Source organism: Phoxinus phoxinus, assembly GCF_949152265.1.
Source record: "Phoxinus phoxinus genome assembly, chromosome: 6".
Classification (NCBI taxonomy): Eukaryota; Metazoa; Chordata; class Actinopteri; order Cypriniformes; family Leuciscidae; genus Phoxinus; species Phoxinus phoxinus.
Genome location: NC_136881.1, coordinates 6,597,322 through 6,610,343, shown reverse-complemented (window position 1 = coordinate 6,610,343; position 13,022 = coordinate 6,597,322). Strand labels below are relative to the sequence as shown.

The 13,022-nt window shown below is 37.8% G+C and overlaps 1 protein-coding gene across 1 annotated transcript; it reads left to right on the top strand.

Annotated features, from left to right (window-relative positions):
• Positions 1-578: 578 nt before the first annotated feature.
• Positions 579-11,974, top strand: efnb2b (ephrin-B2b). The gene is made up of 5 exons (XM_079615091.1): positions 579-1,311; positions 4,498-4,787; positions 8,968-9,060; positions 9,450-9,563; positions 10,185-11,974. Exons 1-5 carry the CDS (start codon positions 1,199-1,201, stop codon positions 10,580-10,582), a joined length of 1,008 nt encoding a protein of 335 aa, XP_079471217.1. The 5' UTR covers positions 579-1,198; the 3' UTR covers positions 10,583-11,974.
• Positions 11,975-13,022: the final 1,048 nt, after the last annotated feature.

The following is a 13,022-nucleotide window of genomic DNA, read 5'->3' as shown; positions in this document are numbered from 1 at the left end:
AATTTATTCCTGTGATCATGGGGATTTTAGACATGTTTTTTTATACTGTACAAACTGTAGATTGTACCTATCCCCATACATGCCCACCATCACAGAACACTTTCTGTATTTTTATTTTCAAAAACATCACTAAGTATGCTACATGATTTAAGCTATTTTCCACATGGGGACCAATAAACGGCCCCACAAGGATTTTGGATATCCCCATCTTTGTGGGGGCTTTTGTCCCCATAACGTAAGGTTTACCAGGCCCCACACACACTGAAATGAATACCAGCAGTTCTTTGTCAATTTTTTTCATTATATCTGTCAAATCAATATAATTATTTTCCTTAAAACTTACCTTAACACTCAATTGCCTTATGGCTTTGTAAAGACAACATAGTAGTTATGCTTGAATATCTCTAAGGATAATAAAGTGTCTCCGTCTGCTTACAGTCGTTGATAGGACGAATTGCTAAATTATTTTTAATTTAACATTATGTTTTTAATTTTTTTTTTTTTTATTAAGTTCACTTGAGGCCCCCTAGTGGGTCACGGCCTCCTCCCGGTTGAAAACAATAGCATTTTGATCATTTTGATACCGCTTTGCACCTCAGGCAAACTTTGTGCTCTGGTAGTAGCCTACAGTTGCCAGACTTCTGTGTAGTCTCCTTCAATTCGACTAGGTGTCGCTCATTTAGCGTCATCCAATCGAGTGTGATGTGGGCGGGGTCTAACCGCAACACTGGGTTGTCCTAAGAAGTCTCTGAGCACGTCTTGAGGGCACTCCAAGACTGGCAGAGTTGAATGCAAAGACGAAGAACAGGAGAAGCACTGATGCCGCCTTTAGAGTTGAGCTCAGTAACATCCGATTTTTAGAGCTGTGCTGATATCCCACGTAACCTGCACTATTTAACTGTTTTCTCTACATTCATAAGAATGTCAATCTCTGGTCTTCAAAGGATGCATATGAAGACATTTAATGTCTAAAAACCCGATTACATGGATTATCTCCTGCTGTCCGGTTAAATTTGTTCTATAGAGTGCCAGTTGCGAAGGAGTCTTAGCGAATTGTGTTCTTTTTTTCCCGTTTCGAAATAAAACGCGTTTTCAGCAGAAGAGAGCGCCCAACAACGTCGGATACTCCTCACATTAGTGCCTGTGGATCTCTCACTTGTTAATCAGATTTGGACTGCTGAACTCTTTTTGCATCGCAATGGATACATCTATGTGGACTTATATATTTAGTCTTTTCGTGGTTGCTTGTCGAGTAAAACTGGCTCGATCAACAGTTTTAGAATCAATATACTGGAATACTTCGAACACCAAGTAAGTAGCCTACACTTAAATAAAGGCTCCAAATAGAACCCAAAAAAAGCGTTGTATGGCAAGCAGCTTTAACATTTATTCTTCTACACAAACTACAATCTATTTTGTTATTGGTGGTTATATTAGGCTATTTTTTAAAATATTTGTAGGCCTACGTAACCTAATTGTGAATGGTTTATCAATTATAATTCTATAACGACTATTGCAACGTGATAGTATCTATTAAATCAGTCACTTGTAGGCTAATTCTCCATTTGATACTAGTACTTCAGGCTAGGCTACTATATCTTTACTGTACCAATAGTGACACACTATTCCATTTGGAACTGGAGCCTAACAAAAAATAATTTGCCTAACAAATTGTAAATGATTTCCCTTCAGAGTAACTGTAGGCTAGTAATTTCCCCAAATTACCATTGCTGACAGTTGTGTCTAGTCCCTTTGCTGAATATTTTATGTTCCCCTATTTTATGTATAATCAAATGGGTATAGCAACAATAGTCTTCGTTTTTACAACTAAAAATTGAATACATGTCTAATAAACAAGTACAACAAGAATATAACGAGAAATACGTTCTAGTAGCCTGAATAGTTACCATTTGAAAGTTGAACTGAACCACAGATGCCAATATAATTCAAAGGCAAAAATATGTACTGGAACTTTAAATAATCAATATGCTGACTGAAAGAACCTATAAACATAACATATAGACATAATAACAAACATATATAACATAAAGAATGTTTTTAAATCTTAGTCTTAATCTTTTTTTTTTTTTTTACTTATACAGCTAAAATAGGTTGCTGAGGGTTCTGAAGGTGTAGCAAAGAACCATTGAAGAGCCTTGCATTTTAAAAGTGTATCTCTAATCACACTTTCTTTTGCAGTTTTATTTAGTTGATTTCTCCATTGATTTTTATTGCCATGTCATAGTCATTTAAACACAAGACAGCCCACTAAACATATTCGTAATCCATGCCATTTTGTTGGAGGACCACCCACCTTTCCAGACTGCAGGGTATTAGTTACAATGATGCTTTATTGGCAGTAACATTGAGATGCAAGTGCATTCATTTGCAGAATCAGGCTAAAAGGAGATCACCGCATAAACTTTAAAAACAGATCAGTTGGGCTTATCCTTTACGAACTTCCACATCATGTTACCACTATTTGTAAACGTTAATTTATATGCATTTTTGTAATTTAAGCAATTAGCCTGCACGCCCTGTCAAAAATTGCAGGTAAATGCAATGGTTTATATAAATTGTATGAGGAGATTGTAGCATGTCTTGCGAACTCCAAGCACCCTGGTATTTGCTGAGGAAAAGCTGCAGAATGAATCTGCACTTAAAGCAATCAAACTTGCGGAGACCTTACATCATGGTTAATATCGTGTAAGAGTGCTGAGCCACAGCCTAAATTTAGGACTGATTATAAGCTGAGAAATGTTCAATTGAAGAGTGGATTACAACCTCTCGCTGATTGCCACAGAGAGATCTGTTGCCTGAGCTCCTTTTTTTCCACTGTGAAGTGTGTCTCCAAAGTCTTGTGGTAATCATGCATCTGTTCCTCAGCACACCTTCCTGCGTCAGGACAAATAGTCTCAGTACACTGTTAAAAGAAAGGGAAATGCATTTAAGTACTACTTTCTGAGATTGAGACACCCAGCCTGGTGTTTTCTCAGCTGCCACATACTCTCTTCCTGCCATTGGGAGGTCTTGCAAATTGGTCAACTTACCTGAAGCATGTTTGGAGATTTGGGCAAACATTTCTCCAAACATGCACTTAGATTTCACATTTTGTTAAAAGTCTTTATGTGTTGTATTCCACCATCTGATCGCTCAAGAGTGAAACTGGTTGCCTTGGTAGCATTGTGGCGGTTTCTTCACAGTGGTGAACCTGTATTCAAATAGATCAGTTTTGTTTAGATGCAGGATAACGTTCTTTTAAGATGCTAAGCCGTAGTGCAGCAGAGCTTTGCTGCAGGTTGTAATCGGTTTTCATGAGTTCCAGTAGCTCAGTGGGTCATCTTTGTCACAGAGCTTTGGAGACAAAAGGTGCGCTGGGATGAAGGCACTGTTCAACCCCTATCCCGGTTTGTTCTCCGCAAGATCCACACAGAAGTTGGTACTGCAGGGGGGCGGAGGAGGGGCACTGAAGCTTCCTGTCTTCTCAGGACCCCCAGCAGAACCTCGAGGGTCCCCTTTCTTAATGACTTTATGAGGATGGAAGCTAGTCTTAGAAAGTGACTCTTTTATTCTGCCTTGCGGTGTTAGTGAGAATGAGACCATGTCTAACTTTGTCATGGTAGATTTAAAATATAAAGGGATAAACCCAATGCACACAAGTCTGTTTACAATGGAATTTGTGTGTTTAATCTGAAATCAGCTTAATCTGAGAATCTATAATAATTGAAAGGTCAATTTCAGAACCCTTTTACAACAAGTGAATATGGTAATAGGAGCTATAGTGAGGTTGTGATAAACATTGAGGGCAGATAAAGGACTGCCAGCAAACGGTCAGGAGTGAGTGATTGTTAATTGTGCAAATGCATTACAGAATAGAGAAGTATGTAATGGTTAGGGGGTATAGGACTACAAAGTTGCAGTAAAAAAAGAAAATAAAATAAAGTGTAAGTAAGCCAAGGTCCCAAATGCTTTATATGCATTTGCATTCTGCTTCAAGACAGAACTCTGAAAATTAGCCAAAGGAAATCGCTTGTCTCAATCCATTTCAGTCAGTTGCTTGTTTTACTATGAATGGAGGGGGCAGCCATTGCTTCTTTGTGTAACTTTAGCAAAGATATGTAGATAAATGTCTCCTTTTTTGTTATTTTTTTACCATACAGAGAAAGTCAATGGGATCCAATGTCGTTTTCGTCCCAATTGGACCCCTTTCTGGGCCAATGTTGTTGTTTTTTGGACTGCTTCGGGTGAACTATCCCCATCTAGGAGAATTGACCCTTAAAAGACATTATTGAAGCCAATGATTTTTTGGTTAATTGAATTACCTGAAGAAACCGCCAGATACAGATTAATATTAGACGTCCAAACATGATATATTTTACATTACCTTTAAAGCTCTCATGCTTAACTGATTAATAACTATTAGTCATGCTAATCATTAAGTTTTTCTTCCCATCTCTGTAACACTATAAGATATTTAACATCCCTTGTTCCCTACAGGTTTGTTCCAGGAAGGGGTGTAGTACTATACCCTCAGATCGGAGACAAAATGGACATTGTGTGTCCAAGAATCAAGGCAGGCTCCACTGAGCAGATGAACATTGAATACTTCCGGGTCTATCTTGTTCCCAAAGAACAATTGGAGACCTGTAGTGTTACTAAAAGCGACATGTTACTGCTCAACTGTGACAAGCCGGACCAGGACGTGAAGTTCACCTTCAAGTTTCAAGAGTTCAGCCCCAACCTGTGGGGCCTGGAGTTCTTCAAAGGCAAGGACTATCACATCATCTGTAAGTTTATTTCCATTCTTACTCAAGAATTTTCCCTTTAGGTGCTGATTCATGATAGTTGTTCACCTCCGTCGCCAGCTGCAACACTGTGTAGAAGGAGCCAAATGCAGAACTGATCCCACCCATGGGAATTTCAGCCTCCAGCATTGTCTCCCAATATATCTTTTCCGTCTCTTCGTCTGGGAAGGCGACTGACTAGTGTAGCCCTCCAAAAATAATGAACAAATCACGTTTATACTAGTTAATGGAAATGTGTTAAATCCGTTGGCAAGTGTGTTACCCCACAAGATGTCTTTGTCATTAACATAAAGATATGTATGCTCATTAATCATTATATTGTTTAGCTTGCCGAGCACACATCAATTCTTTGTTTTTTAAAAATGTAGTTTTTCCCAGGTCTATTTTTGTCCTCTTCTCATGTGGGGAGGGAAATGTCTCAAGTCTGAGATGTTCTCTGTGAAGCAAGTCTTGTTGACGGCCCTTTACATGGATGTTATTAGTATCATTCAACCTCTTCGAAAAGTGGTTATCGTTCAGTTTAGCGTGTGTTGATCTCAGCCCCTTTTCAGTTGGCACATTCCTTAATGGCCGTTTATGTGATTTTAAGATTTACACGCTCTAAATCCCCCAATCCTTTGCCAGTATGAGACGGATCGGTTTGATGTGATTTTTTAAGGCAGCTTGGCCTGCAGCCCGAGGGACACGGATATCTGACCTAAATGATTCTAAAGAGACTTACCTCTGTGTTTGAGTGTGTGTGTGTGTGCCTTGTGTGCATGTGAATGTCAGAACGTGTGCATGTAACTGTGATGTGTGTGAGAGTTGACAAAATGAGAGGAAGAGAACAATTTTTTAAAAACTTTTTGGAAAGTCCTGACATGCACTACCGTTCAAATGTTTGGGGTCAGTGCGAAAAAAAATAAAAAATAATACTTTTATTCTGCAAGAATGCATTAAATTGATTTAAAAAATGACATGTTACATAAGATTTTTGTTTTAAATAATTGCTGTTCTTTTGAACTTTCTATTCATAGAAGAAACCTGATTTTTTTTATTACATTTTAGCAAAGAAAATATTAAGTAGCGCAACTGTTTTCAACATTGATGATAATAAGAAATGTATATTGAGCGGTAAATCAGCATATTAAAATGATCTCTGGTGGATTATGTGACACTGAAGACTGGAGTAATGATGCCGAAAATGCAAGTTTGCCATCACAGGAATAAATTACATTTTAAAATATATGAAAATAGAAAACAGTTTTAAATTGTAATAATATTTCACAATAGTACTGTTTTACTGTATTTTTGCTTTGGTGAACATAAAGACTTAAATAATTAAAACATTAAATAATGGTACTGAGCACAAACTTTCAAACTTTAGTTTATATTTGTTTGTTTTTTAATTTTCTTGTGAACAAGACACTACAATTAGTTTCTTATCAATTTATGTTTCTAGAGAGACATTAAGGTTTTTTGTAACAATTAATATTTCATTTAATTAATTGACTTTTGGTACATTAAATTAAGAAACGTAAATTCACTTCATGTGGAAGTAATTGGAAAAATAAGTCATAAGGACTTATATGACTGAATCAACCTGACTACATTAAATTTCACCCCAAAAAAAGTTATTTCTATTTCTTACATATTTCACAGTGTAGTTTTAAAAGTAGAAAGAGAGAATGTTAAATTGCATTTATATGTTTATGATTTAACGTATATCAGCAAATAAATATGTAAGAAATTATGAGCATCCATTGAATATCTGCGGGCATTATGTCCTGCTGCAACTTACAACAAATAATTAGCATTTTGTCTAGACATACAGTCAGACAGGATATGTTTCACTGCGTATGTGGTTAAAATATGATCTCTAGGATAGTTAGACTTCTTAATGTCTGCTAAAAGCTAAAAAAAAACCTCACTGAAACCATAACATCTGCTTGGATACACTTTTTTTGTTGTGTGCGGCGTGCGCGCAACTTTGATTTTCCACCTCCACTTTGTTGCTCGGTCGCTGGCTTCGTGACTGGCTTCGCTGCGCTGGCCCGAGGCACTGAATGTGCTTGTTGTGGTTAGGAAATGAGCGGGCTTCATTCAAGCCGAAGAGTCGGGTCACATCTAGAGTGGCCGATGCAGATGAATGTGGGAATGGTTGCAGGGAACTGGGACATGTTGGGTAAAAGCTCTCTCTCTCTCTCTCTCTCTCTCTCTCTCTCTCTCTCTCTCTCTCTCTCTCTCTCTCTCTCTCTCTCTCTCTCTCTTTCTCTTTCTCTCTCTCTCTCTCTCTCTCTCTCTCTCTCTCTCTCTCTCTCTCTCTCTCTCTCTCTCTCTCTCTCTCTCTCTCCCTCTCCCTCTCTCTCTCTCTCCCCCTCTGTTTTTCCCTCTTAGCTCTCTCTCTCTCTTGTTTGCTTTCTCTGCCCACCCCCCACCCCCCACTCTCTTGCCCTTTCACTTGCTGGTCACTCAGTTCTTTCTGTGCCCTAAGCAGTTTGGAGGGGAAGTCCATTTGTTCATGTGGGATTGGTCTTAATCCTCGCAGGGAAAGAGAGATTACGGCCCAATGGAATTCTTTTGCTCTGCTATCAGAGGACACAGCATGGTTGCCCAGGCACAATGGTGTTTAAATCGTTCCACCAAGCCACTCCACCAGCCGTGGATTGACGGTCAAAGCAAATCCTTGATATTCTGTGATAATGATGTGAAAAGGCTTTGGTAATATGCTTAGTTTCTGTAAACTTCAAACCTGTGTGATTACACTGGGTTTATTACTCCCAGTATGAGGGTTTTCTAAATTAGCGTGTACGTGAGTGCGTGCGCGCCCCTCTTAATGCTTGTTCGTAAGGATTTACTCGCAAACAAACGCAAGCTTTTAAGAAGCTTTGGCGCGCTGCAAAACTGTGATTTTCTCTTTGTGCGAGCAAGTTGAACCTTCACCTTCTGCATACACATACACAGTGACTGATGAACATGTGACTCATATGTCCGCAAGGAACACTTTAAAGATTTTAAAGCACCTGTGAGTACACTTGTGGAAAGTTGACCCGGTCATAAACTAGCTCACTTAGTGCTACTAAACCTTATATGGCCAAATTCATCCACAAGACTGTGAGAGAAATGAGCCTCGAGAGGAAAGAATCATTTGGTGGCATGCAAAAGTTTTTTTAAGATGGATGATGGCTATAAATATTCAGCATCAGAAATGTAAGCTACTAAATGTTGGATGGGTGACTCTCATAAGAAAAAAAGAATCCCATAATTTCTATTGCATTAGAAATGTTCCTATTTCAACATTGCTTTGACTTTTTATAACAAAAAATGTCCTCCCCCATTACTCTAATCCATGCAGATATTTTGTGATTCTCATTATAATCTCATTGTTGATTCTTAGTATATTCACATTATAATTAGCAATAATACAAATGTAATATTTATTACATTATATACATACATAATGAAAATATTAACTATTTATTTGTTTCAAATAGAAATCACTATTCTCCCAGATTCTGAATAGACAACTAAACAAAATAGCATAATTTACTGTAGGTTCTGACAAAATGCTATTTACTATTCTATAACTATAAATGTTATTACTAGTCTATTTAAAAATGTTTAATTAAATTGATTTAATTTTGTTTTTAACCAGTTTAAACGAATGATTCAAAGACTTCACTTGCTTCATTACTGAATGAATCAGCGTTTTGGAACGATTCTCTTGAATGAATGATTCAATGACAAATACACTCACATACTGGTGCAATGATGAATTTGATACTATCTTTATTTGAAGCTTCACGTTACTTTATAAAGGTGATTTAGTATATTTTGATCGCTACTTTAAACATCAATGTTTATATTTGAACTTTTATCCCAGTACTTATGTAGTAATCTAAATGATTGTAACCCATAAATAATGATACTGTGTGGTTGAAAAGAGTGTTTATGAAGCTGTTTCATACCTATACATAATAAATGCTCTCTCTGGGTCAGCGGCAGGAGATTGTGATCTTTTAACGATTAATCACGCAGCTCTTATACTGAATATATTATTATTTTTGATCACAATGCAAATGTAAAAAAAGTCTTTATTTTCATCAGGAAAATATGATTCAGATATTGTGATTAACACAATAATATCAATGGCTAATTCATTTCTCCTTCTTCCCTCTTTCAGCCACATCCAACAGCACATTTGAAGGTTTGGACAACCATGATGGCGGTGTTTGTAAGACCAAATCCATGAAGCTGGTTCTGAGAGTTGGACAGAGTGAGTACCACCCACAACCTTTCTCTCCATACCTGCAATGATGAAGATCACTGCTTCCATAACGGTCTTTCATGTCACCGGTCTTCTAGTGGGTGTCCATGCTAGTGTGCCTCAGCGTGTAATTGAAATGTCATGTGAGCTTGTTTCCTATGGCTATGCCAGCTGTCCCTTCTTTGGGCTTGTGGGGAGATACTTGCAGCTTTACGCCAATTCATTAAATTCTCTCTCTAAAAACCTGGGGCATAATGCCTAGAAGCCAAAAAGACGTAAGGGTGGTCTGATATTATGTTCAGATCAGGTTTTCAGTTCGATGAACATTTCGTACTGATTTAGCTCCACTAGTAATTTTTGTTGCTGTAAATATTAAATTTTCTATTTTGCTTTTTTAGGTCCAACAGATTCAATCTCAGCAAAAAATCATCCCACAAGACATCCTCCAAAATACCCTGACAATAAGGACCAAAACACCTTCAGCAAAGAGAATGACGTTGTCAGCAAAATTGGTAGGTATTCATGTATATGAGGGTAAATCTCATTAAATCATAAATTATGTAATTCAAATTTAACTGCAAAATCAAAAGAAAAGAAAAAGAAAAACAATATTTTGCCTAAATAATGGGAATATTATAAATCATTCAAATAATTAAATATTATACTTAATACAATATATAATATAATAAATAGAAATAATGAGGATTAATGACACAATGCAACAAGTCTTAATAAAATGAGTCCTAAAATTATATTTTTCTTTTGAATTATGACCCAGATGTACAATATGCTAGATGGTAATAAATCTGAAATGCCAAACTTTTCCTAATTTTAAACTACAGAGTAATTTTGGAGGGTGTCTGACCATTTTTCTTAAGATAACAGATATTTAAAAATGACAAAAGACTAAGTAAAACCTAAACTAAAACCTAAAAAAAAAAAAAAAGTAAATTACATACGCAGATTTATGTAGAAAAGAAAATAAACAAAGTGCTGCCAGTTTAGTGTGGACTTGCACATCCTACCTTGTTCTTATGATGTTAAATGATTTCCACTTCACTTTGACTATCATTTTGTTTCTACCCAACAACGAATAAACTACATCTGATCACAAGCTCTTTCTCGTTCCCCAGACTCTACACAGAATGGTGAGTCCGGAGGGAAGAGCGGGGAGTCTGTAGGATCTGCTGGATCTGAAGTAGCCCTGTTTGCTGGTGTTGCATCCGGTGCCGTCATCTTCATCATCATCATCATTGCTCTTGTAGCACTCCTTCATCGGCGTCATCAGAAACACTCCGCGCAGTGCTCTGCCCAGTTGCCGCTAAACACGCTGCCCAAACGCGGAAGCGCCGCCAGTGGCGGGAGCAACAATAACGGCTCTGAGCCGAGTGACATCATCTTTCCACTGCGGACCTCAGGAAGCATGTACTGTCCGCACTACGAGAAGGTCAGCGGCGACTACGGACACCCTGTCTACATCGTCCAAGAAATGCCACCACAAAATCCTGCAAACATCTACTACAAAGTTTGACAGAGCATGGACAAGCTACGGACACTGAAAAGGTGTTGTTTTTAATGATGGACATCAGTCTTTTGATGCCGCTCAGATCAGTTGCTTGTTGCAGTGGATTTAGCCCTGTTGGCTGGACGCTACAAGGGCCGAAGTGTTGTCTAGTTCAGAAGAACTCATTCTTTGTCGGTCATGAGGCCTGGTTTCTGGATTAGATGCTGGTGCACATGGGAATTTGCTCTCTGTTTACACCTTAACATGGAAAACTGGATGACTTTCAGAGCATAGTGAACAAGCAGTGAAGAAGTGCTGCAAAATCATGCTGAATAAACATCTCATGTGAACAATCTGAGAATACTCTAACAAATAACAGTTTTTGTTAGGAAAATTTTTATTTATTGTTTTTTTATGTTTCTCAACTCCCAGATCTTAAATATTGAACTTTAATGCACGAGAAGAGGCCTTGATTCCTGTACTTTGCAGTTCTTCAATGCATTTGAGTCCATCCGATGTAATTTTGGCTGCCTGCATCCCAAAGCTGGCCTGATGGATGCATATTACATATCAGTTCAGACATTTGTAGCCCTTATGCTGTTGATGTGCAAGCCGGTGTGGTCCAAAACGCATGTGGTTCTTTTATCCCCATTTGCTTATAACTTTTCAAACATTTATTCAAACAGCAAACAAACAAAACTAAAATCAACATACAGAACGATCCTTTGTTGACTTGGTCATGTAAATACAATAGCCAAGCATTGAAATTATGCTCTAAGTTATGTTTTCTATGAATCTGAATATTGCTCGTCCATTACGTTTCATCATTGAATGTTCAGTCAATTTTGTTAAAATACTTCAGGGTTTTACTTCAGCAAACGTGAAGCAACATGTTGAATATAATGGTTTTTCTTTTGTGCATTTGTTAAACTTGTTTGTTGGTTCTAACCAATAGTGTGTGGAGGAAATTTCACATTCCAGATGGCTGATAAGGTTGAATGAAATGATTTGTCATAGTCTCTCTCTCTCTCTCTCTCTCTCTCTCTCTCTCTCTCTCTCTCTCTCTCGCTCTCTCGCTCTCTCGCTCTCTCGCTCTCTCGCTCTGAATGAATGAAAAGTTCAAATAAAATAAGTGGCCACTTGTCAAAATTTGACTCAATATCTGAAAGCATCACTGTTAGTAAAGCATTAATCATTAGCTTAGAGGATTTCAGTTTGAAAATTGTTTCAATATTAAGATAGATAGATAGACGGACGGACGGACGGATGGATGGATGGATGGATGGATAGATAGATAGATCATTTCACTTATATCATTCCCATTATTTTATGCAACATGTTGGGGTTTTTTCTTTTGATTTTGGGGTGAAATGGGATTTGTATAATTTTTGATATTTATTGAGATGTGCCCTCATATGCATTATAAATACTGTTTGCTGATATTCAACCAATTTCTAAGCAAAAAAAACAAATCAGGGTCACACTTTAGATTGGGGTCCAATTCTCACAATTACCTATGACTTTTGCCTCAACAAACTCCTAATTACTGCTTATTAATAGTTAGTAAGGTAGTAGTTAAGTTCAGGTATTGGTTATTGGGATGTAGAATATGGTCATACAGAATAAGGCATTAATGTTAATCGAATAGCCAATATCCTAGTAATATGCATGCTAATAAGCAACTTAATAGTGAGAATTGGACCCTAAACTAAAGTGTTACCTAAATCAGAAACAAGACTGTCCGATCGTTGTCCCTGATGACTACATAGGAAGCACATACCATTTGGCTTGATTTCCAAATGACGCATTGGGTCACAGGACACTCAGAGCTCTCCCACGGTGGGGAGTGTAGTGTGATGCATTTGAAAAGAAGCACTCACACCTCATGACCTCAGACACACTTTACCGCCTCACACAATCCCGGCTACACACATAATGTTCTCACACTGCGTTTGCGCTTTTTCTTACAGACTCAGATAAAGACCTCTAACCTTCCACAGCACATTATCTGTGGCCCTTCCTCTCCCCTCGAACGTTACAAACAATATTCCACCCTGAATACTAAGCATGGGTAGAACAGAACAGGAAACAGTGTGTTTTTGTTATGGAGGGACAGAACAATGGGGTGGTAAATCTACAAGTCAAGCCAGCTGCCTGTCACAGACGGCCAAAAGAAACACTTCTTGTCATTTTATAAAGACCTGCATCCTGGAATGTACACATTTATGATGTTTTTTTGCTAAAATACTTTTCTCATCTCCACAATCATTGAAACGCGAACCTCAATTTTTTATGTTCAGGAGTATGAAATGCTGCCGAGGTCTCTTAGATAAGGTTTGTTGTGTACTGATAGGCCAATATATCAGCCGAGCTGTTTAATAAGCTTATATTAGTTCAATTTGAGAGAATCAGCATCATCTGATGCAGCTCAGTTTGTTAGTTTCCCCATGTGTCATTTTCAAAATGT

Coding starts and splice junctions, on each gene's coding strand:
- efnb2b (XM_079615091.1), top strand. CDS start 1,199: ATGGATACATCTATGTGGACTTATATATTTAGTCTTTTCGTGGTTGCT. Junction 1,312..4,497: donor TGGAATACTTCGAACACCAA/GTAAGTAGCCTA, acceptor TGTTCCCTACAG/GTTTGTTCCAGGAAGGGGTG. Junction 4,788..8,967: donor CAAGGACTATCACATCATCT/GTAAGTTTATTT, acceptor TCCCTCTTTCAG/CCACATCCAACAGCACATTT.